Source organism: Ascaphus truei, chromosome 8, assembly GCF_040206685.1.
Source record: "Ascaphus truei isolate aAscTru1 chromosome 8, aAscTru1.hap1, whole genome shotgun sequence".
NCBI lineage: Eukaryota > Metazoa > Chordata > Amphibia > Anura > Ascaphidae > Ascaphus > Ascaphus truei.
This window is the reverse complement of record NC_134490.1, coordinates 78,904,965-78,932,794: the sequence shown is the minus strand read 5'-3', so window position 1 is coordinate 78,932,794 and position 27,830 is coordinate 78,904,965. Positions and strand designations below refer to the sequence as shown.

The 27,830-nt window shown below is 41.4% G+C and overlaps 2 protein-coding genes across 13 annotated transcripts in view; one reads left to right on the top strand and one right to left on the bottom strand.

Moving 5' to 3' along the window:
• Positions 1–27,830, top strand: part of RBP4 (retinol binding protein 4) — a 534,850-nt gene that overhangs the window by 145,147 nt on the left and 361,873 nt on the right. The window lies entirely within an intron of this gene.
• The window catches only part of PLCE1 (phospholipase C epsilon 1), a 296,951-nt gene that overhangs the window by 253,596 nt on the left and 15,525 nt on the right, over positions 1–27,830 (bottom strand). For all 12 annotated transcript variants that reach the window (XM_075612802.1, XM_075612803.1, XM_075612801.1 and 9 more), the window contains exon 2: positions 11,419–12,943. In XM_075612802.1, the coding sequence (XP_075468917.1) occupies positions 11,419–12,591 (1,173 nt within the window). In that variant the 5' untranslated portion in view covers positions 12,592–12,943. The remainder of the gene's footprint in view (positions 1–11,418; positions 12,944–27,830) is intronic.

The window sequence follows — 27,830 nt, the reverse complement described above, 5'->3', positions numbered from 1 at the left end:
ATATATCAATGCTTTCACTGCTTAAAATTTATTTGTAATTTACATTGTGGTTTCTCAAGATGGATTCACAAGCTGAGACCTCAACACATTTTGCATTCAATTGTTTTAATACATCCACTGGAAATCTGAGAACAAAATCAGTATTCGACAGCACCAAAGAACTGAATTGTGAAGATTCTCTTGATTTAAAAATGCATTTTGCACGACTAGAAAAATATCTGACAAAAGACCTATGCACATGGTGGGTGGGATATAATAACTCTTAAGAATTATATCAAGAGTAAACGTATACCCAGGGGACTCCGCCTAACCAGGGCACATTCTTTTGGCTTTCAAAATGGGGAGTTCGAAAGAGATTGGTGCAGGATTCTTGATGACTGTTTTTTCAAATTAATGCACTTGATTGTTCAATTTAAACAGAAAGAAAAAGAGAATGTTCAAAAACAAGCTAAGGAACTTCAGGATAAATTGCAGGCATGTATACGCTTTGACAGTTTCATAGAGTTTGATTCTAAACTGGCTACAAGGATTAACAATCTGGATAAGACCATTATGACTACCAAACAAAATAAATTTGAGAGAGACAAGACAGATTATATTCAGAAACCAGTTTATTTGTGGCACAAACCAACATATAACAAAAAATCTGCCAATCGATCAAAAAACACATAACACACAGTCAACACACAAGTCTATTCTTAAAACATCACAAAATAAAGATAAACATGACAGTGTTGTTTCTGACCATGAACTTTTAACTCATTACAGTATGTGTCTTTCTCTGAGAATGAATCAAATCCTTCATCTGGCGATGAGAACAGGCCTAACAGATATTCCAGCTTTTCCAGGTAGAATCCTAAAAGAGGGCATTAGGCAAAAAAACTGCGCAGAACGAGACGGTCCGAGAGGAAGACCAAAAGGGGGCGGACCGGCAAAGAGACCGAGACATTGAATATTTAAGATACTAATGTCATTAATCTGTCAAAATATTCTCTTACAGATACAGAAATTTCTGTCTTTCACCCTAGACTTTCCTTTGCTCCAGATCACAAATTTGATTTATTTTCAACTACAGTGGATTTATATATTAGTTTATTCGTAAACTCATTTTAAAAAAGTTTTTTTTAAACAAATCACTACGTCCAGGGACTGACGTCTCTATGGACAACATCACCATTTCGATTTTTGATTTACAAACATCTCTAAATTCTAGGCATAGTTTTAAGGATTAGTGTCCGCTACAAGATCTGACTGATCTTTATAATGAAAATGCTGATTATACTAGTACTGAGCCATTCTACCTTCATGAGAGGCCGAGCGATCAATACATTTCAACATATGGTGGAAAGGGATCTTTTCCTGTTGTCCAGGGATATACACGTCACTGGTAGTCCAAGATATCATCAACGATTAGACAACTTGACATCAGAACAAAGGGCTGCTATCCTTCTACTTTCAGAAAATGATTCCATCACAGTAAAAAATGCTGACAAAGGAGGTGCGGTCGTTGTCCTTGACAGTGAGTACTACAAAACAGAAGCTCTAAGACAGCTTAATGACATTACCTCCTATTCCTTATTGAGACATGACCCTACTTTAGATTTTCTTTTGGAGCTCTCTGAGCTCATTGAAGGTATCATATTACAGGTTCTTTCAAAAACTGAATGTGATTATCTCAATGTCACTCACCCGGTTACACCCGTTTTTCACCATCTTCCAAAAATACACAAGTCACTCATTGCACCCCAGGTAGGCCTATAGTTTCCAGTATCGGATCCCTGGGTGAGCACTTGTCTATTTATGTTACTCACTTTCTACAACCACTTGTTCGCACGTTACCTTCCTTTTTACTTCACACCAAACACGTTTTATCACTTTTTGACGACTTCACATGGCATTCTGATTATTTGTGGGTCACCCTAGATGTGGCCTCACTCTACACCATTATTTCACCTATACATGGCCTTATTGCCACTAGACACTATTTAGAACACACTTCTACACTATCTCCAGCACACATCACCTTTCTTTTAGACAGCATTCACTTTCTGCTTCACCATAACTATTTCCAGTTTGATGGCCATTTCTATCTCCAAACACGTGGGACCACGATGGGGACTTGCTTTGCCCCATCCTACGCCAACCTTTTTATGGGTTGGTGGGAGACGTCCATTTCGTCATAATGTGGTGCTATACAAGCGCTACATTGACGACTTGCTCATTGTTTGGAGAGGTTCTGTTCAGGATCCTTTTTCTTGTTATTGATTATCTTCATGATAACACTCTCAATTTGATGTTTCCTCATCAATTTCATGGGCACCACATTCAGTTTTTGGATCTTTGCCTGTTTATAGATCAGGAAAAAAACCAGTACAAACTGATATCTATCGGAAAAACAATTCCCGTAATGCTTTATTACATGCAGGGAGCTGTCATAACAGATCCCTTTTCAAAGGCATACCCAGAGGACAATTTCTGCGACTTAGCAGAAATTGTTCCTCATTAGATGACTTTATAACAAGGTCACAAGGAACGTTTTTATTTTTTACAAAGGGGTATACTAGTCATGTTCTAGACAAAGTTTTTGAATACGCACTGTCATGTGATAGGACTGATCTTATTACTATGGCCAACACGCATGCGGATATTGATATCAATACCTGTACACATCTTGATACCAACACATTACCATATTTTATTACTCCGTATAGTAGTCAGGCCACAGCTGTATCTTCTATAATTAGAAAACACTGGCCGATTTTGTCTTCAGATCCCCTTTTAAAGGGACATGGTTTCCTATGATCCCAAAATAGTATTCTCTAGTGTAAGGAATCAGGGAGCACGTCCTTTGCAACGTGTTCCCTCCTTACCTGTCGCCGCACAGACCTCCAACTCAGGCACGAGCGCATGCGCGCACCCCCGCTCTGCTTACAGAGCATGCGTGCAGCTCTATGTTGCCACAGCGCTTAGCTCCACCCCCTCAGACACGCCGCGCGCACATGTGACACCGTGCACTGCTCCCCAGCTGCGTGGCAAGTATTCCCATTGCCCACTTGTCTCCTGCAGCCTATCTCCGCCTCCGCAGAGCCCGCACCTCCATTCCACCCCCTGCCTCATTGGATCCTGTCTGCTATAAATGCCTTGCTCATTCACTCCTGCTTTGCTGAGCATAACTGGTTGTAGCCAGCCAGCTCCTGCGTTTGTTGTGCCTTGCTCCTGTCTTATTTTTCTTGCAGTTTGGATTCCATGTGTACCGACCCGGCTTGCCTTCTTAACCCCTCTGGATTTTGACCCCGGCTTACCCTCTCCAAACCAGACCACGGCTATACGGACTTTGACAATTCTGACCTCTCCAACCCAAGACCTTGGAAAGTATCAGAACTAACCCACTCTCTCCAACAGAGACCCAGCTACGTTGACTATCTGCCTGCCAGGCACGCTTCCGCTGCTGTGGGTGCGTGGTTCTGTACTTCCCCACCTCAGTACCGGGGTCCTGTCTTGCTGGTGGGCAGCGCAAGCGTTACATCTAGATCTCATACTATAGGTAATCGCATCTCACCGAGTATGTTTCAAACTAATAGCATGATTAAAAACCAAGGAATTTTTTCCATTACTCAAAGGTTCATAGAAATGTGGATATTGCAATATTTGCCCATATGTTCAGAAAACCACTACCTTTGAGAATAAGGACAAAACATATAAATTTGCTATCAAATCCTTTATTACGTGCCAAACGAACCATGTGGTGTATCTCTTAACATGTGGCTGCACTAAGCAGTACGTGGGATTAACCACAAGGAAACTCAAGACACGCATACAGGAACATGTGAGATTAATTTCCAATAAAGATATTAATCGTCCAGTGTCCAAACATTTCCTAGAATGCCAACGAGGCTCTCTGCGGTCATTTAGATGCACAGCGCTGGAATTTATTCCAATTCCTGCAAGAGGTGGTAACAGAGCCAGGACGCTGCATCAGAGGGAGGCATATTGGATCTTCAGTCTGGGTACACTCCAACCCCATGGACTCAACACCGAGTGGGACCTGGGGTGCTTCCTCTGATGCAGTGTCCAAACTGTGAGAATTTACGCCATATATTAATTCGCTTTTTAGACCGTATCTCATTTGATAAGTTAACACAATGGTCTATGTCACAATTCTTATTCTTTATGAATTATATAATCCCTTTTTTGACACCCATGTGTACAATATTGTTATTCATATAGGGTTGCTATCTATATGGAGATATAGTGCACCAAATTCAATATATGAATCTATATTTGGCGGCTTCTTTATATAATACATGCATTCATAATCTGTTTGCATTTATTATTTTTGTTCCTAGGGTGAGTATTTTGTTACTCTATAATATAGTTAACATAGCCAATAAGAGCAACATTATTGTCATAGCCATTTATACTTACCTTAGTACTGGTTAGCACCAGCTTTTGCCTGCAATTATCGATATTCCAGTATTACTATACATCTCTTTTAATGTTTCAAAAGAAATTCTACATGTTAGTTTGCATGTTGGTAACATTTGTATTTATACTTATACTATATTGAATCTTCATGCTCTGTTCAATTTGTTTAGTATCCATGATTGGTTACATATTTTTTAAGGATATAATACATTGATGCATTTAAATTAGTTTGACTTCAATCCATATACATTCTATTTATGGATCAGTAATACGATATACATTACATGAAATGATTCAAACAATATATATTCATTATAGAGGTCTCAGCTTTAGTGATGTTTTTACTTTTATTTTAATTAATTTCATGAGTTTACACTTGACAAATAAAGGGTTAATAAAGCGCAACAAATATTGGGATAAAGTCAAGCTGCTGCCTGAACACCTGCGGTTTCCCCAAACCGCAATTACATAAACCTGAACCAAAAAGTGCTCGTGGCGCAAAGTGACCAAAGATAAACAGTGCAATGTGCAAATAAACCCAGTGATATATAGCAATAAAAACACATAATTCTGTCACTCCATGTGTGGAACTCCTCAGGTGCGTGGACTCCTGGTTAATCTCATATGAAGAAAAGAACACAAATGCAGAGGGTATAGTGTGTTAACATTTACTCATGATGACAAACAACACAGGGGGGAGGAAACAACCTCACACTCTCCCCGCTGGTGTATAAGCAAGAAGTGACTTCGGGCGCACTTCAACCCTTCTCCCGAAATGACTGCTCCCAAATCAGCTGCTGTGGGCATGTAGAGACGCACGCAGACTCCGGTCTCCTCCTCTCACCCGCGCTTGGAGTCCTCCGTCCGTTTCAACACATCACATCCTCCCCAGCCAATCCAGAAAGTATACGTTTAATACGGTGGCCTCAGATAATATAATGAAGTAGAGGTCTTCGGAGAGTTTAAATCTCCCGCATTACTTGGGTCAATAGGAAGCTGCAACATCCTCCATCACAGCATCCAATTGGCCAGCACTTACGATTGGGGGGATTTAAATACCAGAAAGTAACTTTCGGCCCCTTCAGTATCACGGAGATTGGGGGGTCCCCGAAGCTATATATATATGTGAAAATGGCGAAAAAGAAAAGCCTGGCCTTTTGGATAGAAAAATCATCCTACAAGATTGATTAACTAGGAATAGAAATAAGGCTGAAATAAATGTTGTGAAAATTAAGAATGTTATTAAGAAGCATTGCAATATTCTCCTTAAAGAGGATATTTTGGCACAATATTTTCAAGAAAAGCCCCATGTAATTTTTATTAAAGCACCAGATTTGAAAAAGAAGTTAGCACCTAGTGTATTTAGGAAAATGACTAACAAAGCTGACACTTGCCTAGGGAGTAAACCAAATGGTTTCTTTCCATGTTCCAAGTATAAAGACTGTACACATGGTGTTAAAACAGCTAACTTTAAATCAGAGAAGCCTGGAGAGTTTTATAATATTAAGGAATTTATCAATTGCCAAACTGATTTTGTCTTTTATCTCCTACGTTGACCCTGTGGTAAGGAATATATTTATTTTTTTATTTATAAAAAGGTTTTACCAGGAAGATATAGATTGAGTTACCTCTCGTTTTCAAGTATGTCCCGGGCAGAGAGTTATAATAACAATACATAGTTACAATACGTGAAAAGGGTTATATAGTACATTATACACACGACATTACATGCGCATATTATAGGCGTATATAATGGTTACAGACCAGTTTAAAATGTGAGACCGCTTTAGTTTTGAAAGAACTGGTGGCAGCAGTGAGAGTCTCCGGTAGACTGCTCCAGTTGTGAGGTGCACGGTAAGAGGAGGAGCCGGATACTTTGCTGAACCTTGGGACCATGAGCAGTCTTTTGGAGTCTGATCTCAGGTGATAAATGCTGCATGTGTTAGGGGTGAGGAGCTTGTTCAGATAGATGGGTAGCTTGCCCAGAAAGTATTTGAAGGCAATACAGGAAAGATGAGCTTTGCGCCTAACCTCAAATGATGACCAATCTAGTTCTTTGAGCATTTCTCAGTGATGTGTGTTGTAATTGCATTGGAGGACAAAGCGACAAATTGAATTGTAGAGGGTTTCAAGTATGCCAAGGTGAGTGTGGGGTGCCGTGCCATATACTATGGCCCTATAGTCTATAATTAGCATCAGCATCTGCTGTGCGATGCGCTTTCTGACCAGCAAACTTAGGGAGGATTTGTTCCTATATAGTACGTTTAGCATAGGTTTTGGATATCAGGGTATCAATGTGCAACCCAAATGTTAAATGGGAGTCAAACCATATGCCCAAATATTTGAAACGAGTAACAGGGGCTAGGATAGTATTAGAGTTGGTCCTTCATTAGAAGCTTTTGAAATGTAGCCTTGGTCCCAAATACATTGTTACAGTCTTGTCAGTGTTTAGAAACAGTTTGTTTTGGGAAATCCAATTTTCAAGTCTCAAAAAGTCAGATTGAAGTACATGTCCAAGGTCAGAGAGGTTAGTGCTGTGTGCATATAAGATTGTGTCATCGACATACATGTGTATTGAGGCTCCCTTACAAGCTGTAAGAAGATCATTGATGAACACTGAGAAGAGTAGGGCCCCAGAACAGAACCTCGTGGGACAACGCAGGTGATATCCAAAAGGTGGAGTTAGTGCCCAAGATAGACACATGTTGGGATCTACCTGATAGGTAGGAATGAAGCCAGTTTAAAGCATGCTTCCTATTCCAAAGCACTGGAGTTTGTTTAGCAAGATAACATGATCAACAGTATCAAAAGCCTTTGCAAAATCTAGGAATATTGCACCAGTAAGTTATTATAATTATTATAGTTTGTTCTTGTATAGTGCTGCTAGTTTTTGTACGTAGCACTTTACAGTGCTTTTACAGAGACATTTTGCAGACAGTCCCTGCCCCATGGAGCTTACAATCTATTTTTTTGTGTGCCTGAGGCACAGGGAGATAAGTGACTTGCCCAAGATCACAAGGAGCATGGTAGTTACCGTGGTGTGTTTGGGGCAAAAGCCAGATTGGAATTGGCTAGGGAATTTTGTCTTGGTATACTGTAGTAATCGCTTAATTGGGAGTGAACACATTTTTCCATGACTTTGGATAGTATTGGAGAAGAGAGTTTGGCCTGTAGTTTGAGAGTCCCCACTTTTGAAGATTGGGACAACTCTGGCAGTTTTCCAGGTCTTAGGGATATGGCCTGCAGTTAGAATAGAGTTGATTAGGGAACAAGCAGTTTGGCAATGGCTGAGGCACCAAGTCGTAGGAACTCAGATTGCATTGGTCAGGTCCAGATTGGCTGCTTAGTTTTAATTTGAGGAGCGCTTACATAATCTCTTCTTCAGATACTGGGACAGATGGAAAACTGTGTACAGTGTTGGGAGAGGGTGGGGCTATAGAGGTACTCCCATAATGAGGTTCATGTATGGAATTCGGGTTGCATTTCGCTAATAAGTTAGCCCACCCTCAATGTATTAATTGAATGCATTTAAAATGTCAGTGGGATTTGCCAGGGTAATATCCTCCTTAATGATATTATATGGTTGTTGATGGCTAGAAGGCTGGAATATATTGATAACCTTCCAGAAGTTAGCTGGATTTGGTGGATTCTGATGAAGATTATCAGAGTAAGTGTTTTTACGTGCCTTGTGCATGTATTCCGCAGGCATCTTTAGTTATTAAGATCCTTAGTAGCTTTTCCACAACCCATCTGTGAAGATTGAGATAAGGTGTGTTTGGCTCAGGCTATATGAAGACAGACTATCACCAGACTACAGTATGTGTATCTGTTTATTTGTGTATGTTTGATATGTTGCAGAACATCGCTCCTGGTGTAAACTAGCCCTTGTATAATTCCTAACTAGTCATGGAATTGAAATAATTGCATTTGTAAGAGTTTTTCCAGTAAAGTCATATATTGCTGACCTTCGCCTCTCTTATCTGACAGATACACCCAAAGGGCTAAGAGGTTTACTCCTTAAATCAGGAGATTAAGAGGCCCACAGTGCGGTGGAATATATAGGATAAGATATAGCTTACGAAGCATATTTATGCAGGAATAAGGATTTTTAGATAAGTCATCATATTGTTTTTATCTCTAAGCCAGCCCCCTTAAGGGGCGTATTACTCCGTTTGAAATGTATAAAAATGTGATACCAAGCAATTTGTTTTCAGAGACATGAGTTCATTTTTGAATTCTCTCTCATTTGTACCTTGGTGCAATAAACTCACATTGATACTTTGAAACCTTGACTCATTGATATTATTGCTACGCTTTCACACATCCCTAAGATTGTAGAGCGATATAAGGTCGGTTGTTGCCCATGGAAGATGGGGCACCCCATAATACTCTTATTCTGCGTAGTGGAGCATGGTTATCACAGAGTTTTAAGAATTCGGATTGGAAATAGTCAAGTGCAGAATCAGGGTCAGGAATAAAGTTGATTCTGTACCAAGGGCAGTTGGTAAGATCAGCCAGAAACTGTTGTGGGTTAAAGTTTCTAAAATGTTCTAGTGAGGAGAACTTTAGGGCATGATTGGGTTGATCTGATTTTCCTTACACAGTACACGATTGCATGGTCACTGAAAATGTCAGGAAGGATGCCAGAGGATTAGATTTTGCTGGGACTAGAGGAGAGAATCCAGTTTAGCAAGGAATGGTTGCGAGATTTCTGGTTTGTCCGTGTGGGTTGGGAAATTAGTTAGGTTAGGTTATGTGACTTGAGTTGTATCTGGATTTTGTTGTTTTTAGGGTCGAGCCAATTGTAGATGAAATCCCCAAAAATTAGCAGCTCACTTTTCTCATTCTGAGACGTAATTGAACCAATAAACTGGGTGATACCAGTCAGGGATTGTCGAGGGGCTTTAGGGGGCCGGTAGTTGCCAGCAATAAGAATGGGCTTAGAAAAGGGGAGGCAGATTTTGCCAAGTAGGATTTCAAAAGAGGATGGGCAATTTAGGAGCGCAAGTTGTAAGGTATCTGCAATATAAAATAACACCCCTCCTCCTCTCTGATCTGTCTTTCCTAGAAATGGAGTATCCCTGAATGGCTATAGTTGCATCAAGGGTTTTAGGAGTTATCATTATCACAGAAGCATGGCTGACTTTGGGTTTATGCATAAGGCACTGTGCTCTTAGTTCATCCAGTTTGGGCAGCAGGCTCCGGCTATTTATATGGGCGACAGATAGACCTTTCTGGAATTTGAAGGGGAGGGGTGTATTCTCAGGGGTATGAGAGTTGAAAAGGGAGGGCCCGAGTTACGTTCAACATCACCTGCTAAGGAGAGTAACTTATCTCAGGGGCTGTTGTGGTCGGCTGGTCGATAACAAATAGGGCGCCAGAAGCTTTTGGGTGGTACAACAGAACTCATTATAGTTTCCTTTGCATGGTAACATGTTCTTAAGTCACATATAAATACAGGCTGTTGTACCATTTTACATTTTCCTCCTGCATAAACATACAATACTCTTGTCATGTATAGTTCACTAGACAGCACTTCTCCCATTATACAGGAATGACTCTTGGTAACATTCCCTCTCTGTCTATAAGAATGACTCCTGTTAACATTCGCTCTCTCTTTTATAGGAATAGCACGTTAACATTCCCTGTGACTCTGTATAAGAACGGCTCCTGTTAACATTCCCTGTTTGAATGAGTCTGTGCATGGACTATGGAAATCAGGGCCCCCCTATTGTATGATAGTTCCCTTTAACTTCATGTATAATCCTGGTTTGTTCTAATCTTTGCTTGCCACTATTCATCCTTGCTGGGGAACTTTCACTTCCTCAGCGATACTTGACCCTGACTTCCCCTGTTGGAGTATTCAGTATTGAAACATAGGGATCTGATTACCAGGCAGATCCCCTGCCATCCTGAGGCCTTTTATGCCTTGTTCTCTGCGGTATGTCCGCATTCCTGGTCTGTGAGATAGGCTTCTCTCTCTGGGCCATAATATAGGACCCCGACTACTTGGGTACTGTCCCTGACTGAAACATAATAAAGGGAGGCCTGACCTACACTATACTTGGGGAAGCACATGTCCTACCTCTACTCTCCAAGGTCCCACACCTCCTGCCATGCTGACTTCTAGCACGCCTGGTACCTGAACCTCCCAGCAGCCTCTCTTGATTTATAAATCCCTTATGACACAGCACTACTGGGCAGGGCTAGCATCTCCTCTCTACTTAATCCCTGGCATTACTTCTAGTAAGCCCCACAGGGGGAGATGATGGGGGGGGGGGGGGGTTACATCTATCTTTTAACTTGATTTATAATCTCTCCCCAGTCCTCTGTGCCAATAATAATTTTTCATTCTTTGGGTTTAATTGGATTTATTTTTTTGACCATTTAGTTTTATCTTATTGGATATATATGAACACACACACACACACACACACACACACACACTAACTTTTTCTTCAAGGCTATATTTGAGTGGAGAAAATTCCTTTAACTAGGCGCAGGTCCACTTTTCTCTGTTGCGAATGTAATAACTAAACAAAAAAGTTAGTTATTTTTTCCAAAAAGCTGTATTATATACTGTACATAAAACATCCCTTTAAATATTTTGTTAGATTGCTAGGTTATATGACAAAAACACCCCAGACAACCATCGCCAACAGAACTTTTTTTTTCCAGCTCATGAAAAATAGTGCAAGGTGTTCAAGCATAAGCCACAAAAACACAAGAATCACAGCTTGATATTTGTACCAAACAAGTCACACTCATTTGCCCAGAGACGACACACTGCAAAGAAGCAAAGACAGCAAATGGAATATATTATTAGTCAGAATATGCCCGAATACGTTTCTGATTAAATTGTAATGCTGCTAAAGGTGCCCATGAGTGCAGTTTATAGATACCAACAAAATGTTGTGTAAAACACAAATTAAAATACTGTGTCACATTTGTATTTTGTAAAGAAAAAAAAAGATCAAATTTAAAAAAACATACCTGACCCGCTATGGACTTCACCAAGTAGTAAAGAAAATCTTTTCTTCTTATTGAGCTGTTAACAGTTGTTAAATGTTCAGTTGTAAACCACAAACACTTTAGGTCACTTGTGCTCTCTTGCTTTTTCTCAACATGACACCAAGCTTTAGTTCCAATGTGACCAGAAGGGAAAGTATTAACGATTGCTTTTGTTCCCGTATAAACAGACTTTTTCACTTCTTTATAATTTTTACAAAACCTTCGGATCAGTAAAGTTGAGCGGTCCTTTTTGTTTCTTGAAAAATCACTCTCTGTTCCGCCTTCACAGCTTCTGCTGAATTCTTCGACACGGCTTTGTAATGGTTTAGAGGACATGGTGCAAGGGACAGTCTGCCCATAGACACGGTTTCCTGAAAGCAACAGTGGTTTTTCCACTTTTGAAGTTGATTTAATATTCAAACGACAACATTGTTCACAATTGAGAACTGGTTTTTCATCCTCCCCACTACAACTCTCAGAGAGCTGCTCATTTAACTTACAAGAACACTCTGCATAGTTATCACTGTTATTTTTTCTTCCGGTCGGTAAACCATTGCCCAAAATAAAGCCGTCATTTGTGGTATATAAAGTATTTGATAGTGTCTTCTCAGTTGAACAGCTCACACGCAATGCTGGAATGTGACCGACAGCATCTGTGCAATGATCATTCACTATTAACGGACTCTTCAAAGCCACCCTGTCCATTGAAGATCTATCCATTTTAAAATTAATTTCTGTCAACATAGCAGGAATTCTAGGCTCTACGCTCCCTTTTAGAGGATCATATGACTTACACAACTGATTAATACGTAAATTGGCTGTGCATGCTCGTTCTAAGATTTTGCAATTAATGTTGAGATATTCAACTGAATGTGGTATGCAAGCACTTCTTTCTAAGACATCTCTGCTGCCAACATTTTCTCTGTTTTCTTCTTTACTTGCTAACGAAAAGGTCTTGGTCACCGAGTTCTGAAGACCGTGCCCCTTTAGCCTGCCCAAGTATGAAACTGTATCACTTTTCTCTTGTTCTCTTCCCATAGTATGTCTTTTTATAACTCCAGAATCCAAAGAATTTTCATCAGTAGCTGACAGAGTAGATATCACTTTCCCCTCTATTAGTGGTAAAACAGAAGCAGCCATATCCTCCGAGGTCATCTTGACACCCAGTCTTCAGCTTTTTGCTCCGATTGTCACAGATCACATTTAGAATCTACGATGTGTCAGTAGAAATTGACATTCCTCTAAAAATACAGCACCGCATGGTAAACATTTCTTTAGAAGCAGATGTCTCCAGAATGCTATAAACTTTTTTGTCCAGTTGTAAAAACAGTATTGTACTGGTCACAAATTATGCCTTTTCCAAGTAAAACTTCATCCAGCTCTTCACTCCTGTGACGTATGTGCAGTGTTTTGCGATTATATTTTTGATAAAAGTTGCATATCATGTAAAAGTCGGTTTCATTCCAGGAGACGTTATTGCCACAGTGGGATACATGAAATAACATTTCTGTGAAAACAAGAAAGGCAAATTAGACATAAGTGCAATATAACTAAACTACTGCTGCAAACAATACTTTATTCATTAGTAGTTCTGCAAAGTCAGTATAGAATAGAGGGTATAGTTATCAACTAAGTAGCTTGCTACAAGAAGATTTCATCATTCAATGGGGTTGTTTAAATACTTATAATTTTTCAATATAACAATACAAGTATTTGTTTGATGTAAATTTCCTCTATTTCAAATGTCTTTTGCCAAGATCATGGGTTCTATTCAAGCACCGTTTCCAAAGAAACAAAAATTATACACAGAAGCTCGCCTCGACGACATCACATGATATGGAAGGTGTTTGTACGTAACTTACAGTACAACAATACCATTGAATCTAATGGAAAGTGTGATGTTCTGAGATATGACCAGGTATCTTGAGGTACCCGCTATATCTGAACATGAATAGTGTGGATTTTTTAATTTTTTTAACAAAAATAAAAAGTATGGAGTGTAGATTACCTGGAATATCATTTGCTGAACCAAAAGAATTCATAAATAAAATTATACTAGGCACTCTCACGTGTGTGTGAAATATATATATATATATATATATATATATATATATATATACATATACATACATACATACATACAACAGGTATTACCAGATCTTCATCCGGAAAGAAGAGACAGCACTTGTTGTGCTGTCTCTTCTTTCCGGATAAAGATCTGGTAATACCTGGTTGTTTCAATATCGCATATGGGATAAGCATCAGCTCTTCATTGTTTACAGAGTGCCTGCTGCCTTGTTACACACACACACACACACACACACACACACACACACACACACACACACACACACACACACACACACACACACACACACACACACACACACACACACACACACACACACACACACACACACACAGCTCAATAAACTCTCTGCCCAGGACATACTTGAAAACGAGAGGTATCTCTCAATGTATTACTTCCTGGTAAAACATTTTTATAAATAAATAAATAAAATAAATGCATTGTGGCCGCTGTCGACTGCTTACCTGCGGCGGGGTCCTGACGGCGTCTCCCGGTCTTCTCCGTCGTGATCTTTAAAATCATGTTTTTCTCCTGCAGCACTATTCAAAAAGGCCGTGCGGCCTCATATGATGCCGTGCGGCCATTCTGAATAGTGCTGCAGGAGAAAAACATGATTTTAAAGGCGACAAGACAGCAGAAGGCCGGGAGACGCCGTCAGGACCCCGCCGCAGGTAAGTGCCGAGGGGGGGTGGAGGGGGTAAGTGGGTTTTAGCCCAGCTTGTCGGGGTGCGTGTATAATATAATACACACACACACACACACACAAACACACACACGTGATTTTTGATGCTGATAACTTGTGTATACCAATGAACAACTCTCGTCTGATCAGAGAAAAATATCACAACTTGCAATGACCTTACAACAAATGCCCCAAACTGCCCTCCCAAAAAATACATGCAACTAGCTTCTTCAGTACTAAAGAATCAGCTATTTGTTGCATGTTCCTAGTCTCTCCACCACTGATGCGTTTGGAACATTAAAGGACACTGAAATACTGATAGTTAGAAAAATAAAACGTCATGTGGCCTTTATCAGTGGGAACTGATAATATTGTTGTGTGTCAACGGTTAACCTTCCAAGTCTCCAGAACAAATAATGTGTAATCTAACCCACTCTGATTTTTTTTTTTTCCTTTAGAAAAATGAAACTTTTTTTTACTTTTACTTAGTATTTTATAATATAGAATAAAGAGAGCGAAAAGGTACAGAAAGAAAAAAGGGAGGGGGAATGGCAGGCAGCATAAGTGTGTTTCTACATGTGCAATACGTGTGATATGGCTTGGTCTGCTGCTTTAGCAGTAAATCAAGTATCTGTGTTGGCCAAAATTGTAAGTCAATACAGGTCACCAAACATGAACACATTCTCAAAATACATTTTAAAATTTATTTCAGACCATATCCTCACAAGATCTTAATTTTGAGCTGTTTTCGCTGCAGGAATCAAACAAACTGTAGATGTATTTAAATAAAATATTTATGTAAAAACAAACGCATTGGGGGGGGGGGGGGGGGAGATTTAGGGAGCCATCACTAACATGTCTTCTTTAACACCATCCTCATTACCATCACAGAAAAGAAGAGAATATATGTTAAAGATGCAGTCTTAAAAAATATATCAGAAGCTTTCACCGTTTTTTTTATTTTATTTACTGAATGAATAGATTACGTCGTGGCCTCTCCTTGCCCCACCTCACCACGTGCAGTTTCGGAATGGGGTGCAGCAGTGGATGAAGTAGTGATCCAAACTGTATTTTCCAAAAAAATTTTTACAAGACTTGCTCATACAGATCAAGCATACAAGCAAAAATCAGATGTTATAAATAAAATAGAAAATGTTTGTGTTCAGTTGCACAGCTAGAAATAAAACTACACACATGGACAAGAGGCCTTACACTGAAAAAAGCAGGAGTAAAATGCACAGATTCACCTAATGCAACACCACATGGAAGACCTTGAAAACATTGGGATAAAAAAAAATATAACAGGAGGAATTCCCAAGAATGCTGAATATCAAGATTTGGACATTGACATAGCCGATTTATGGAAATTTACGGAGATTAGACCCGCTCCTTTTGAAAGGATATGGAAAATGGACACGCGTTTGAACGCTCCATTGCTTCCTACCCCGTTTCTAAAGAAGACGGTAGTCTTCTCATCTTCTCTATAACCTGCACTCTCAACCCTATCCCTTCACATCTCCTCAGCTCACTCTCCACCAAAATTACTCATACACGTCCTCATCTCTTCAAACTCTCTCAGCACAAGCTCAATTCTATCAACCCTCAAGCATGCTTTAGTAACACCCATCCTGAAGAAACCTTCTCCTCGATCCTACCTCATATTTCAGCTACCATCCTCTCTCCTTTCTGCCATTTGCATCCAAATTTCATGAGCAACCTATAACCACATGCTGGACTTATGCTCTTCTAACTCTAATCCAGCAGCCTGGATTCTGCCCTAACCACTCCACTGAGGCGCTCCCAACAAAAAAAAGTCACCAATGCTCTCTAAGGCAAAACAACAAGGGAAGTTCTTTTTAATCATTCTATTGGACCCTTCTACTCCTTCACACCCCTCAATTATATTGGTCTGCGGGAAACTGCCATCTGGTTTACTTCTTTCCTATCTGATCGCTCTCTGTGTCTCCTATGCATGCAATCTACTCTTCACTCCAACGCACAGTTGGCATAACCCAAAGCTCTGTTCTAGGACCACTACTCATTCAGGTATACCTCTTCCCTTGGAAATTGAATAGTCATTCGATTTTCACTGCCAACATCATACTCTTGATTCGGAAAATCTCCTCACCTCTCCCCTTCCCTCCAGTCTCATTCAACCGGTTTTTGCCATCTCCACAGGCGTGTCCCTTCACCATCCAAGGGATGGTTTCGTCACCGGATGTCTCGTCGCCAAACAGAACTTATTTTTCATCCTTACTCCACACCTGTACCTGATTAATCACTTGCAATAAAACATTCCACTATCCACCCGATACCGCAAATCAGATGCTTAGCTGTAATTGCCGATTCCTTCCTTTCATGCCGCATATTCACTACTTCACCAAATCCTGACATTTTCACCTCTGGAATATCGCTAAAATAAGATCTTCATCGCTGTACAATCCACCCAAATTTGTATTCACTCACTCCTATACTGACGACTATTGCAACCAGCTTCTAGTTGGTCTCCACTCTGCCATCTCTACCTTCTTCATTCAAATTGAATGTCTTTGAAATGAGTCTTTTTTGGGGAATTTGCAGGCAGGCTGCATACAGCCTGGGTTATTGCATGCCTGGCATGGTGGCAGCTCATGGGTGTGCCACTGTGCCAATCAATTGGTTTATTTGCATTTTTTGGATTTAAATTGAGTGTGTTTGAAATTTGAAGCTTGTTTTTGAGATTGCCAGTCAATATGCAACCTGCCATAGTGGCAGCTCATGCCCTCAGGGCATAGGTGTGCCACTCAATTGGTTTATTTGCTTTTTTGGATTTAAAGTAAATGGGTTTTTAATTTGAGGCTTGTTTTGGGGATTTGCAGACAGGCTGCATACAGTATTGACTGGCATAGTGGCAGTCAATACTGTACCACATGGGTGTGGTACTGTGACTATCAATGGGTGGGGGTATGTGCCCTGGGGAGGGTGGTTAGGTCTCCCGAATGTGTAGCTGGAAGCGGGCTAACCCCTTAATTACCTTAGTGGTTACAAACCAGTAGTTATTTTTTTTTTTGGTGGTGCCAACTGAAGAAGAGGCAGATGAGGAGGACGAGGGTGGCCTTCATCCTGGAAGGGGTAAGTAGAACTTTAATTTACTACTGTATATGCTGGCTGGTTAATGTGTTCTGATGGATAAAGTAAGGGTTGACCCCTGTAGCTAGAGCTCCAGAGTAATAGCATAAGAAAAAAAGTCAGTATCATAGTCTCACAGACATATAAATAATCCCGGTCCAGGTGATTTAAGGAATAACGCCACGGAGATTAAATGCTGTATACCAACTAACAAACAGGCAGGGGGTGAATATAGCAGGAGAAGGAAACGGAATAAAGTGACTTCTTATTATGAGATGCTTTTTATTCCCCCACATTTTGTTGTGTTAATGCTTATATATTATATACCTATTAGCGTGTGTACAGTATATGTATGTGTGTGGGGGTGTAAAATTCATGCATGTGTTGCGGCTCTCTAAATATTTTGGGGAAAGACATTTTTTTATAAAATGGCTCTTCTTCCTTGAGATGTTGCAGACTCCTGTGCTAAGGTAATGAAGCTGCTTTTGTTTAAATCCCCCAATCACGTGGGCCGTGACGCACGAGAATTAAAACATGGCCGCCGGGATACCGGCACCCCATAACGGGGCCTGTAACTCGGGAAGTAGAGGGTCTCCGGACCTGAAATCAATGCGGTTCAGCTCCGGAGACCCCCTGCTACAATACTGTAATATTAAAATTAAATGAGAGGCCCCATTCAGTCTCTCTCTTACTGCGCGTCTCTTACAGACAGGTAGACCCCGGTAGGATTCACACAGCAGGGACCCCGCTGTGTTAATCCGATGGGCCATCATAGTCTGCTTCAGTCCCCCACTCGAGATATTGCGGCATAGTGCAGTTTTCATCTTGTGATGTGGTCGAATGTTGGTGGCTGCATCTAAATCTTTGTAGATGTAAAGGATACATTTGTAGCCTAGTATGTTTCAATGGCGAAAACGATAAATACACCAAAAAGTTTACATGGGTAAATTGTTACTGTACTGTATTTAAAATAAAAAGTATTAATCCCTGAAAACAGAGCTTTAATTTTCAATTAATGCCTTGGCTGGAGGACTATTATTAACACCGTCGGGAAATTAATTACCAGGTAATGTTTATTCCTGAAGGTATTATTACTTTTCTATGCTAAATCTGTGATGTTTTATTTACGTTTTTAACGTACATATACAGAGACCGAGCCAGGTGAATACATAAAGATAAAAACCTATTAAGAGGGGTATGTCTGATTGTCCAGACACTAGGGTTCAGATTATTTCAAATAAAAGGCTAAAGATTAGCACCCTCTATTGCAGCGATGCGCAAACTGGGGGGCGGAAGATTTATCTGGGGGGCCGCAGAGTTTGCGCACCCCTGCTCCAGTGAATCTGAGCCTTTAATTTAAAATTGACAAAACTAAACCAATACTTTTTTTCTGAGTTAGTGCAATATCCAATTAGCAAAATATATTTTATAGCGGTCTTTATTTTGCCTATATATATTTGACAGATATATACCAAATGAGTGTGTTAACCTGTAACACAATGTTTCAAATAGCCTTGGGAGTAGTATCAAATCAGACTACATTATCTAGTATCTACAGTTAAAGCCACAAAGCGTGCAAAATCCAATGCTTTTTTTGTATTAATTTTTTTTAATGTTAAAGAAAAGGGTCTGCATTTATTTATTTTTTTACCCCTGCCATTTCAAATGTTTTTTTGTTTTTTTTATACTGATCCTTTGGTTGCTATAGCAGCCATTTAGAAAGTCATATCCACTTCCTCTTTTAAAACAGGCTCTCTCACACACCTTTTTTAGCTTTGCCCTTTGGTAGCAAAGTATCAGAAACAGATCTTTTGCTGTGTTCCAAACAGCAGACTGTCTATTGCTCTGAAAGCTGTAACAATTTGTTACATTTCGTAATATAATACAGGAGGGCCCCGGGCATGCTTCAGGTTCAGTTTTAAGGGCCCGCCGCAAAGCAAAAATCACTGGAAAGCGGAACCGGTGACTTTCGGCATGTGCGCATGCGCAAAACTGGCAATTCCCCCCTTCTGCGCATGCGCAATCTCCATTTGGTGCACGCAATCTTCGTTCTGCGCATACGCACTCTCTGCAACCGCCCGTTCCGCGCATGCGCGATCTCGGACTTCCCCATTCTGTGCATGCGCAGACATGGCGGCCCCCTTCTCGGTACCGCCGTATCAGTGGATTGCCGAAAAGCGGGGCCTTGCTGTATTACAGATCTGCTGCAGCATTTCACAGACTGCAACACAAAGTTATAAAGCGGCCATTTTGTTAGGCACACAATCAGGATTTTTACAGGAGCACCACGATTGCCAGCTTAGGTAAGAATGTAGAATTATACATTCTCACAGGCTTTACATATTTAAAAAAAAAAAAAAAAAGCAGGAGGAGGGGAAATGTAGTATTGCTACTTTAATACTGAAAAGCTAGTTACAATATATAGTGAAAAATCTTAGTGTCATTTTGTTGAGAAGGACCTGCCCTACATTCTTTATATTTCACCATTTGTTAGGCAGTAAAAACTGTCAACGAAGCTTTCCGGATATCCTCTCCTGCAATGTGCAACCCATCTGTCTTTTGTCATCAGGAAAAATGATATATATCTTGGCAGGGCATAACAGGCCACACAACAGCAATGTTATGCTGGAAAATGTTCTTTATTATGGGGACTTTATATTTTAGACACTTTTTAAAAGGTGTAGTCATAGTTATGTTTCTAGGGTAAACACAAACAGGAGACCCATTCCCATAAACATAATTCTCATGAGTTATTATAATAAAAATAACCAGTTGAGAATTTATTTTAACAATACTGTGCCTTTTCAATTCCTCAGCTCTCATTGCATGTGGCAATTTTAATCTCATGATGAAAACCTCTTTAGGCAAATCTATAATAGCACAAAATTTCCGCTTCAATCCAGACACAAAATTAGCAAACGCTTTTGGAAAACTTGTTGGTTCCTTATCTGCTGGACTCTTGGAGAATCCTACATTGTCAAGACAGGAACTAAACTTTTTTTTCTCAGCTCCTCACTCATACTCAAGGACAGGGGTGTGCAAAGTGGGGGGCGCACCCCGTGATTTTCTGGGGGGGGACGGGACAGCTGTTACTTAGGACTTCCCCGAAGGCATTTAAAATAAATGCCGGGGATCGCGTGAGGCCTCTGTAAATTTACTTACCTTCCAGCGACGCATCGCCATGGCAACCCGGAGTCAAATGACACAGTGGTGTCACGTGACATCCCATGACCCCGCAAACTCATTTGACGCTGGAGCCATGAGGGGGGGGTGGGGGGGAGGGGGAGCGAGCCAGAGGGGAGAGGAGACAGGGGGCGCAAGAAGGAACCTTTACAAACCTACGTAAGTACCAGCACTCACTGTCTAATAGCTAAATGATGAAAACAGATGTAATGCAGAAAATACATTTAATAATAAAACAAACCAGAAATAAATCAAATGTGTTTGCAGAAACCAGTGTCACAAATGGGCATGTCACAAAGTGAGGGGTGGGGGGGGGGGAAAGGAAAAGGGGAAAAAAACATGAAACACAAGGAATATACACAAAAAACGGAGACGTAAAGTATGCCAAGGGGGCGACGTTTCGAGGGACTCCACACGAGCACGAGGAGCAGAGCCAGAGGGTTTGATTACTGTTTTCATTTGCTATTCCCATCAACCTTTTATTGACTGTTGTGGACTCCTGGTGCTTTTTTGCAAGCTGTGTTCAGCCTTTACTGTACTATTGCCAACAGTGTCTTGTGGTACTTGAATTACTGGCATTGACTTTAGTGGATTCTTGCTGCCCTGCTATTAGCTGTATTTAGCCTACACTGTATGTTTGCTATCTATTTTCAGGGGTGTCTGATTTGACCAGTTATAGGGGAAGGGAGGATTAGGGAAGTACCTCTGGGACCTTTTGGACCAGGGGGAATGGGCCAGATGAAGAGGTAGTCCCTCGAAACGTCGCCCCCCTAGCATACTTTCCGTTCTCGTTTTTTTGTGAATATTCCTTGTGTTTCATGTTTTTTTCCCCTTTTCTTTCCCCCCCCCCCTCACTTTGTGACATGCCCATTTATGACACTGGTTTCTGCAAACACATTTGATTTATTTCTGGTTTGTTTTATTATTAAATGTATTTTCTGCATTACAACTGTTTTCATCATTTAGCTATTAGACAGTGAGTGCTGGTACTTACGTAGATTTGTTAGTACTATACAGGGGAATAAGGGTCCCCTTTTGTTCCGTGCACCCTGCAATTGCTTAAATTTAACACTATCAGTGTGTTGTCTATCATCCCCTTTTACCCTTACATGAAGGAAACTGTGTGCACCCCGGCTCTAGGATAAACTACATTTATATAGATTCACATGTACTCGCATTTCTTAAGAAAGCAAAACTTTGGTCTCATATCACACCCCTCACGTGGCCGCCACGTGCACTATCCTGGTCAGCCACCCACACACATCTTCAGCTGCCCGCCCGCGCACATCTTCTTGGCCACCCGCACACAGCGTCTGCCAGACCGTCTGCCAGACCACGCATCCAGTTTTCGCCACACGCTGCCTGCGCCCCCCTAAATAATCTTGCGCCTCCTTGCCCCCCCAGTTTGCGCACCACTGCATTCAATCACACACACACCCAATCACAACACACACACCCAATCACAACACACACAACCAATCACAACACACACACCCAATCACAACACACACACCAAATCACAACACACTTTCTCAATCAATCACCACACACACACAATCAATCACCACACACATACACACACCATCACCACACACACTCACACACACACAAACCAACACCACACACACCATCACCATACACACACCATCACCATACACACATCATCACCACACACACACTCAATCACAACATACAGAGACAACACACACACACAATCATAAATCACACAATTTCACCTGGGCGGGGGGGTGACATGCTCCAATCCCCCAACCCCCCATGCTGCTGAAACCTGGTGCGGGAAGCAGACAGGAAGAGGGCTTGTCTGTGTGCAGAGAGAAGCCCCGCCCCCGGTGCAAGACACAGAGAAGCAGCCTCAGCACGGAGCTTCTGGCCGCCCATGCACAGCTCTGCCCGCCCCCAGGTTTCCCCGCACGCAGCCCGCGCCCCCCCCCCTAAATAATCTTGCTCCCCCCAAGGGGGCGCCCCCCGCTGCTCTACATAATACATGTAACTATACCTGTAAGGAGTCCATAAAATACTTAGGCATCCATATATCTAGAAATTACTCAACACTTTGTAAAATGAATTCCCCCCTCTCACTTTCTCTGCACAATTTGGTTAAAGATCTGAATTCTTGGATTCATTTATAATTTTATATTGTGTGGTTTGGTCCTTTAGCTTCAGTAACAAAAATAATATCCTGCCACGTATTCTGTATCTATTTCAAACCCTCCCCCACACAGTCTATGTTTAAAAAACTTCAGATACAAATTAATACATTTTATTTGGAATAACAAAAAAACTGGGAAAATCAATGTCTGCCCTTTGTTAATCTCAAAGCAATGGCGGCCTAGCCCTGCCTAACTTTCAGTTATATTACTACGCAGCCCAAATTAGTCAATGAATCAATGGACAAGACTAAAATATGGTGGGTTTAAATTAAGAATGATCTCATACTGTATTTCTGACCTCCTCTGGCTACCTAAACTTACTAGCATTAGAGAAGCATTGTCCCTTCCCACATTAACTAACTCTCTGTATATCTGGGATAAATGGAAGACCAAGATTATCTTTCCAGGTTCCCTCCCCCCCCTACTGCCTCTATTTAATAATCCTCATTTTCAGAAGGTTTCTGATGTGAGAAATTGGAAGAACCATAATATTAGCAAACATTTTTTTTTAGATATCCCCAATTATACAACTTTGAGAGACCTGCCAATCTCCCAGATAATAACCTAAAGAATTGCACTACTTTTGAGCTCCTATGCCAGAAATGCTCTAATATTATCCTAATCCACAGGTCAAACTTCCATATATGTTAAAATAGTTCCTAGCTCCTGCTCAAGAGGGTGCGATTACCCAGGTACAATGATTCATATATGGTGGGTATGGCCAGTAATTACTTAAACATGTTTAATTATTTTGAGAACATGATGCCAAGTCTTAAATGTTGAGGTGCCGTGGCCTTACTTAATCGCCCGATTGCAGGTCTCTCTAATAATGCCTCCGAAATTATGCCCCACATACTGACTGCTACTATATGTTCCATTGCTAGATGCTGGAAACAATTGAAACGTTCCTCCAATAAAATAATACCACAAAAACAAACTTGACACTAAATATGAAAAGGCGGCAGCCTTCACAAGACTTATGAGAATTATGGTGAAGCCTGGACCCAATGGCAATGTTCTAAATGTGAGACTTCGATTAAACTGTTTTGCTTAAAAATTCTAGGTCTCAGTATTAAGTCCGTGGCCTGATCTTGTTAGATTTTATTACCTGGTACTACTATGTTATGACTGGCTTTATTCCTCAAAACTTATACAGGAGAACTAGCTTTAACTCTATGTGTTTTGCAACTATTGTTTGATGTTTATTGTATAAAACCTGACCTCCCCACCCCCATGTTTTTTGCTCTGTGTCCCTCTCCTCGTGCTGTAAAATAGAAGGGGATATCCTACATATGCATAGGATTTCCAGAAAACAATATGTGCCCCTCGACCCTCTATTCCCCTTCCCCATCTCTTCCCCCCCCCCCCCCCATGTCCCTTGACCATTGTGATGGTAGAGGGTAGCCAGTCTTCATAATAAAGGTGAATCCCGACTGGTTACACCATAAGTCAGGGACACTGTAATGTATACCTAAAACCTGTCCTGTTATGTGTTGGACCATTTCCCCTTATGCAATACACATGGGATGCGGGAGTGGGAGTTTCAAGGGGGATATTTGGATCAAAATGTGTTTAGATTTTGTGTAGGAGTTCAGGGGATAAAGTTACCGGTAGTCCAGTAATTCTCCCCGACGTGCAGGCAGGATCTGCGAGGTGAATTACACCGGGACTACACAGTGTCCCCCAGAGTATCACAGACGAAATTCCCCCATAAGTATAAGGTTTTCACCAAGTTATACATTTAATAAAACAATGTAATATGTTTTATACTGTATGTATTAATCTCTATACAGTCAGCCCAGGTATCTACATAGGTACCGGGATGTCTGCATAGAGATCGTGGATCAAAGGGGAGAAGGTAAGTCCAGAGGTGTCGGAAGAGTTTGGTGAGCGGGGAAAGGAAGAGTACTGGGTCTGGAGAACAAGGGCTTCCCGCAGGGTATCACAATTTCTCAAACAATCCAGGGGGAGCATGTAAGGGAAAAAAGAAACAAAAGAACACACAAATAAGTGCAGATGTACGGAAAATTAATTAATAAAGCACGTGATGGTTTCTTGGCTCGTATGTCTTGTCTACTCACAGGATATCAGTGGATAAAAAGCAGTTTGCAAAAAGGGCTGCTAACCAAGTGGAATGTGTGTAGTCAGGATCTCCCCTCAAAGGCTCAATCAGCGATGGGATGAAGTATATGTAGGATGAGAGAAAGAGCTACATAGTGCGATCAGTGTGACGGTAGCTTTGAGACAGGCTACTAATAATACACCACCAAGAATATAACTGGGTTGAACTGGACGAGACTTAGATATGATAAAATATAATTTATTCCTTGAAAAAAGGTGAACACACGAGATATACAAATAACAGACAAAATATGGACACTTACTTAAAGGTTAGGACAAGAAAAGCCATCAGGATACAGGATGGGCCATTTCTTCCATAATTCAGGTTCAGATGTTGGCATCACAGCAATACATGCAGATCATGAAGAACATGAAGGACATTGAGTAAGGGGTGAGTCTGACATATATACCATTTCCACCCTTCTCTTACACTCAAGGCGCCGAGCTGTCTAGCACAAATCTCTTTGAAGCAGATTTTGGCTTCCATTGTAAGTGTGAAGTATCACACTTAAAAACACTCAGCCCCTTTGTTCTTGCCCCCAGTATAAACAATTAGGGCAGTTACCTTTTGATCACCGGGCTATGTTAATTCTTGCAGGATGCTCTTCCTGCCTTATTTAACATAACAGATGGAGTTCTGCATTTTTAGAGCAGACCCAAACCCCATATACATTTTAATACCTACACATATTAAAATACCCGGTTCTGGTAGGTCCAGCGGGTCCACACTTTCCAGACCTTAATGCCGGAAGTGGTACACTATAGGGTCCAAATTTCAGCCCACTATGACCTTCGGAACCGGAGTTATACAAATATACCATAAACCGTTTCATATTTTATTATAAAAATCTCCGCTAAAAAGATATCTCAGCGTTTCACTAAATCCCCATTGAAAACAACGGGCTCCGCCGCCATGGGTTTCAATGGAGCAACTCCGCCGTTGTAGTCAATGGAGTTTCCCGCCATAGACTTTCAATGGGGAAACCGCCGCCATTGAAGTCTATGAGAAAATCCACAAATCTTTACCTTCGTCCACACTCCGTCTGGTTGGTCTGAGGGGGCTGGGAAGGGGCATGCATTAAAGTCGGAACCTTGGCTATATGCCACCCAAATCCCATCCCTCTGGTCATTCCAGAACCGGAGATATGGACTTACACATTTCAACATTTTACACTTAGTCATTTTTTCGCCATGCGGCTTTTCCCCATTGGAATCAATGGCCGCCGCCGCCATTGACAATGCATGGCGCCCGCCGCCATTAGATTCAATGGTGCGACCCTCCTTCTCCGCTCGACCACTTAAGGGGGTCCCTCATTCCTGGACCCGGTGTGGATCGTGTGTGGGGGTTCCTAGGGGCTAGGGGCAAAAATAATTTTATTCCCATGGGCCCTAGAACCCAAGATTCCCACGCCAATTGTCGTTGAACTTGACCAAAGTGATTAAATTCTTTTAAAAGACATTGTATCCGCTTTTGCGGTCTGCGGTTTGGATGGCTGCTAACCTGTTCCTCGAGGCCGGCGTTGAGGAATCTCCATTGAAGTCAATGAGCCAATTGACTTACAATGGGAAACCGCCGCTCCTCCTCTCGGACGCCACCTGCTGGTCGTCGCTGGAAAACAGGTCCAAAACCGCTACTTCTGCCATTAGAAAGCATGGAGGCTCAATGGCGACCTATGGACGGCTGCAAAATGGAGCCTGAAAAGGCGGGAAAATTACACAAAGGTCTATAATCACTATTTTAACATTAACCCTTTCCCTCCCGCATCAACCCTAGTGTATGTGTGAGTGCAAACACCAGGATAACACAATACATTTACACAGGGGAATAAACATTTGGATATTGAAGCAAGGCAAAACACCTTACTGGACCTCAGTCCAGTTAACCCCTTGCTTCCCTGATGAGAGTAGAGGGTGGCCAAATGGGGGTGTAACCCCTTTAATCCCGGGCCAAATCCTCTCTATCATGACAATCAGACTGATATAAATTTCTTTATGTAAAAAGGTATAAAAATGCGCACTTACAATGTGCCAATATAAAATAAGCATGTATCACTCAGTTAGTGAAACTGAAGGTTCGCCGTACTGCTCACCACCTCCCCTGATTTTTTCAAGCTTCCACCGCTCGGGATCAGAGATTGGAACTTCCTTCCTTGCGCCCGTCGGAGCATGTGACGTCACGGCTGCAGGGCGGGTGAACTACAAATCGCCTCCAAGATCAAAAAAGGTCCACTCAACGCATTTCGCCCAGTTGACAGGAACTGTATTCGGCTTCATTCCTGACTGGGCGAAGCAGCAAAAGTTTGCGCTCCCCTGGACTATAACGGGACTGGCTGATCAGAGAACCAAACGATTTCAGGCTTAGGTCGGTGAGGCGCTGGCGGGCTTTTCAAAGGTGCTCTGTTGTGAATAGCAGAGCAACCGGCTTCGTTTTTAGCCTGTAGAAGACTGCATAGCTGAGACTAAGTCCTGCATTTTGCAGCCAAGTTCTATTTTCTGCTTTGCTCGCGGTTAAGGGATATAGGCTGGTATCTTCCAGGAGGAAGGTACTGTGACGTTTCTGGACCAGGAACAGACAAGGTAAGCCTTCTGAGGCAGGCGCCCTGCACCTAGCTAGGCTAGTGTCTCCCCCAGACCCCCAGCAAGTGTATATTTTCTGTATTTTGTGTAATATCTGTATGTCTGCTGGTCTCACTAGAATAAACCTCATTTTATTCCACTACCTTGTTTTCCCTAGTGAATTATCCCAGTAGGTAAAGGTGTTAAAAGTTCTGGTTTCCCATGATAACCGTCTTTCTCTCCGCCCCTCCCCCTTCCCCCCCCCCCCCCATGTCCCTTAACCCTATCCCTCTTAACCCCCAACTTCCCAATGTCGATTAACCCCTCCATCCAGAGGTGTTAATGTTGCGTATGGAGAACAAGAAAGGCCTTTACTGTCATTTTAGTTCATCTATTGTAAATTTAAAAAATATTTGTAAAATATACTAATACGTAATACATCAAACTGGGAAGAGACCCAAGTATCTCTCTAATAGTGTGCACA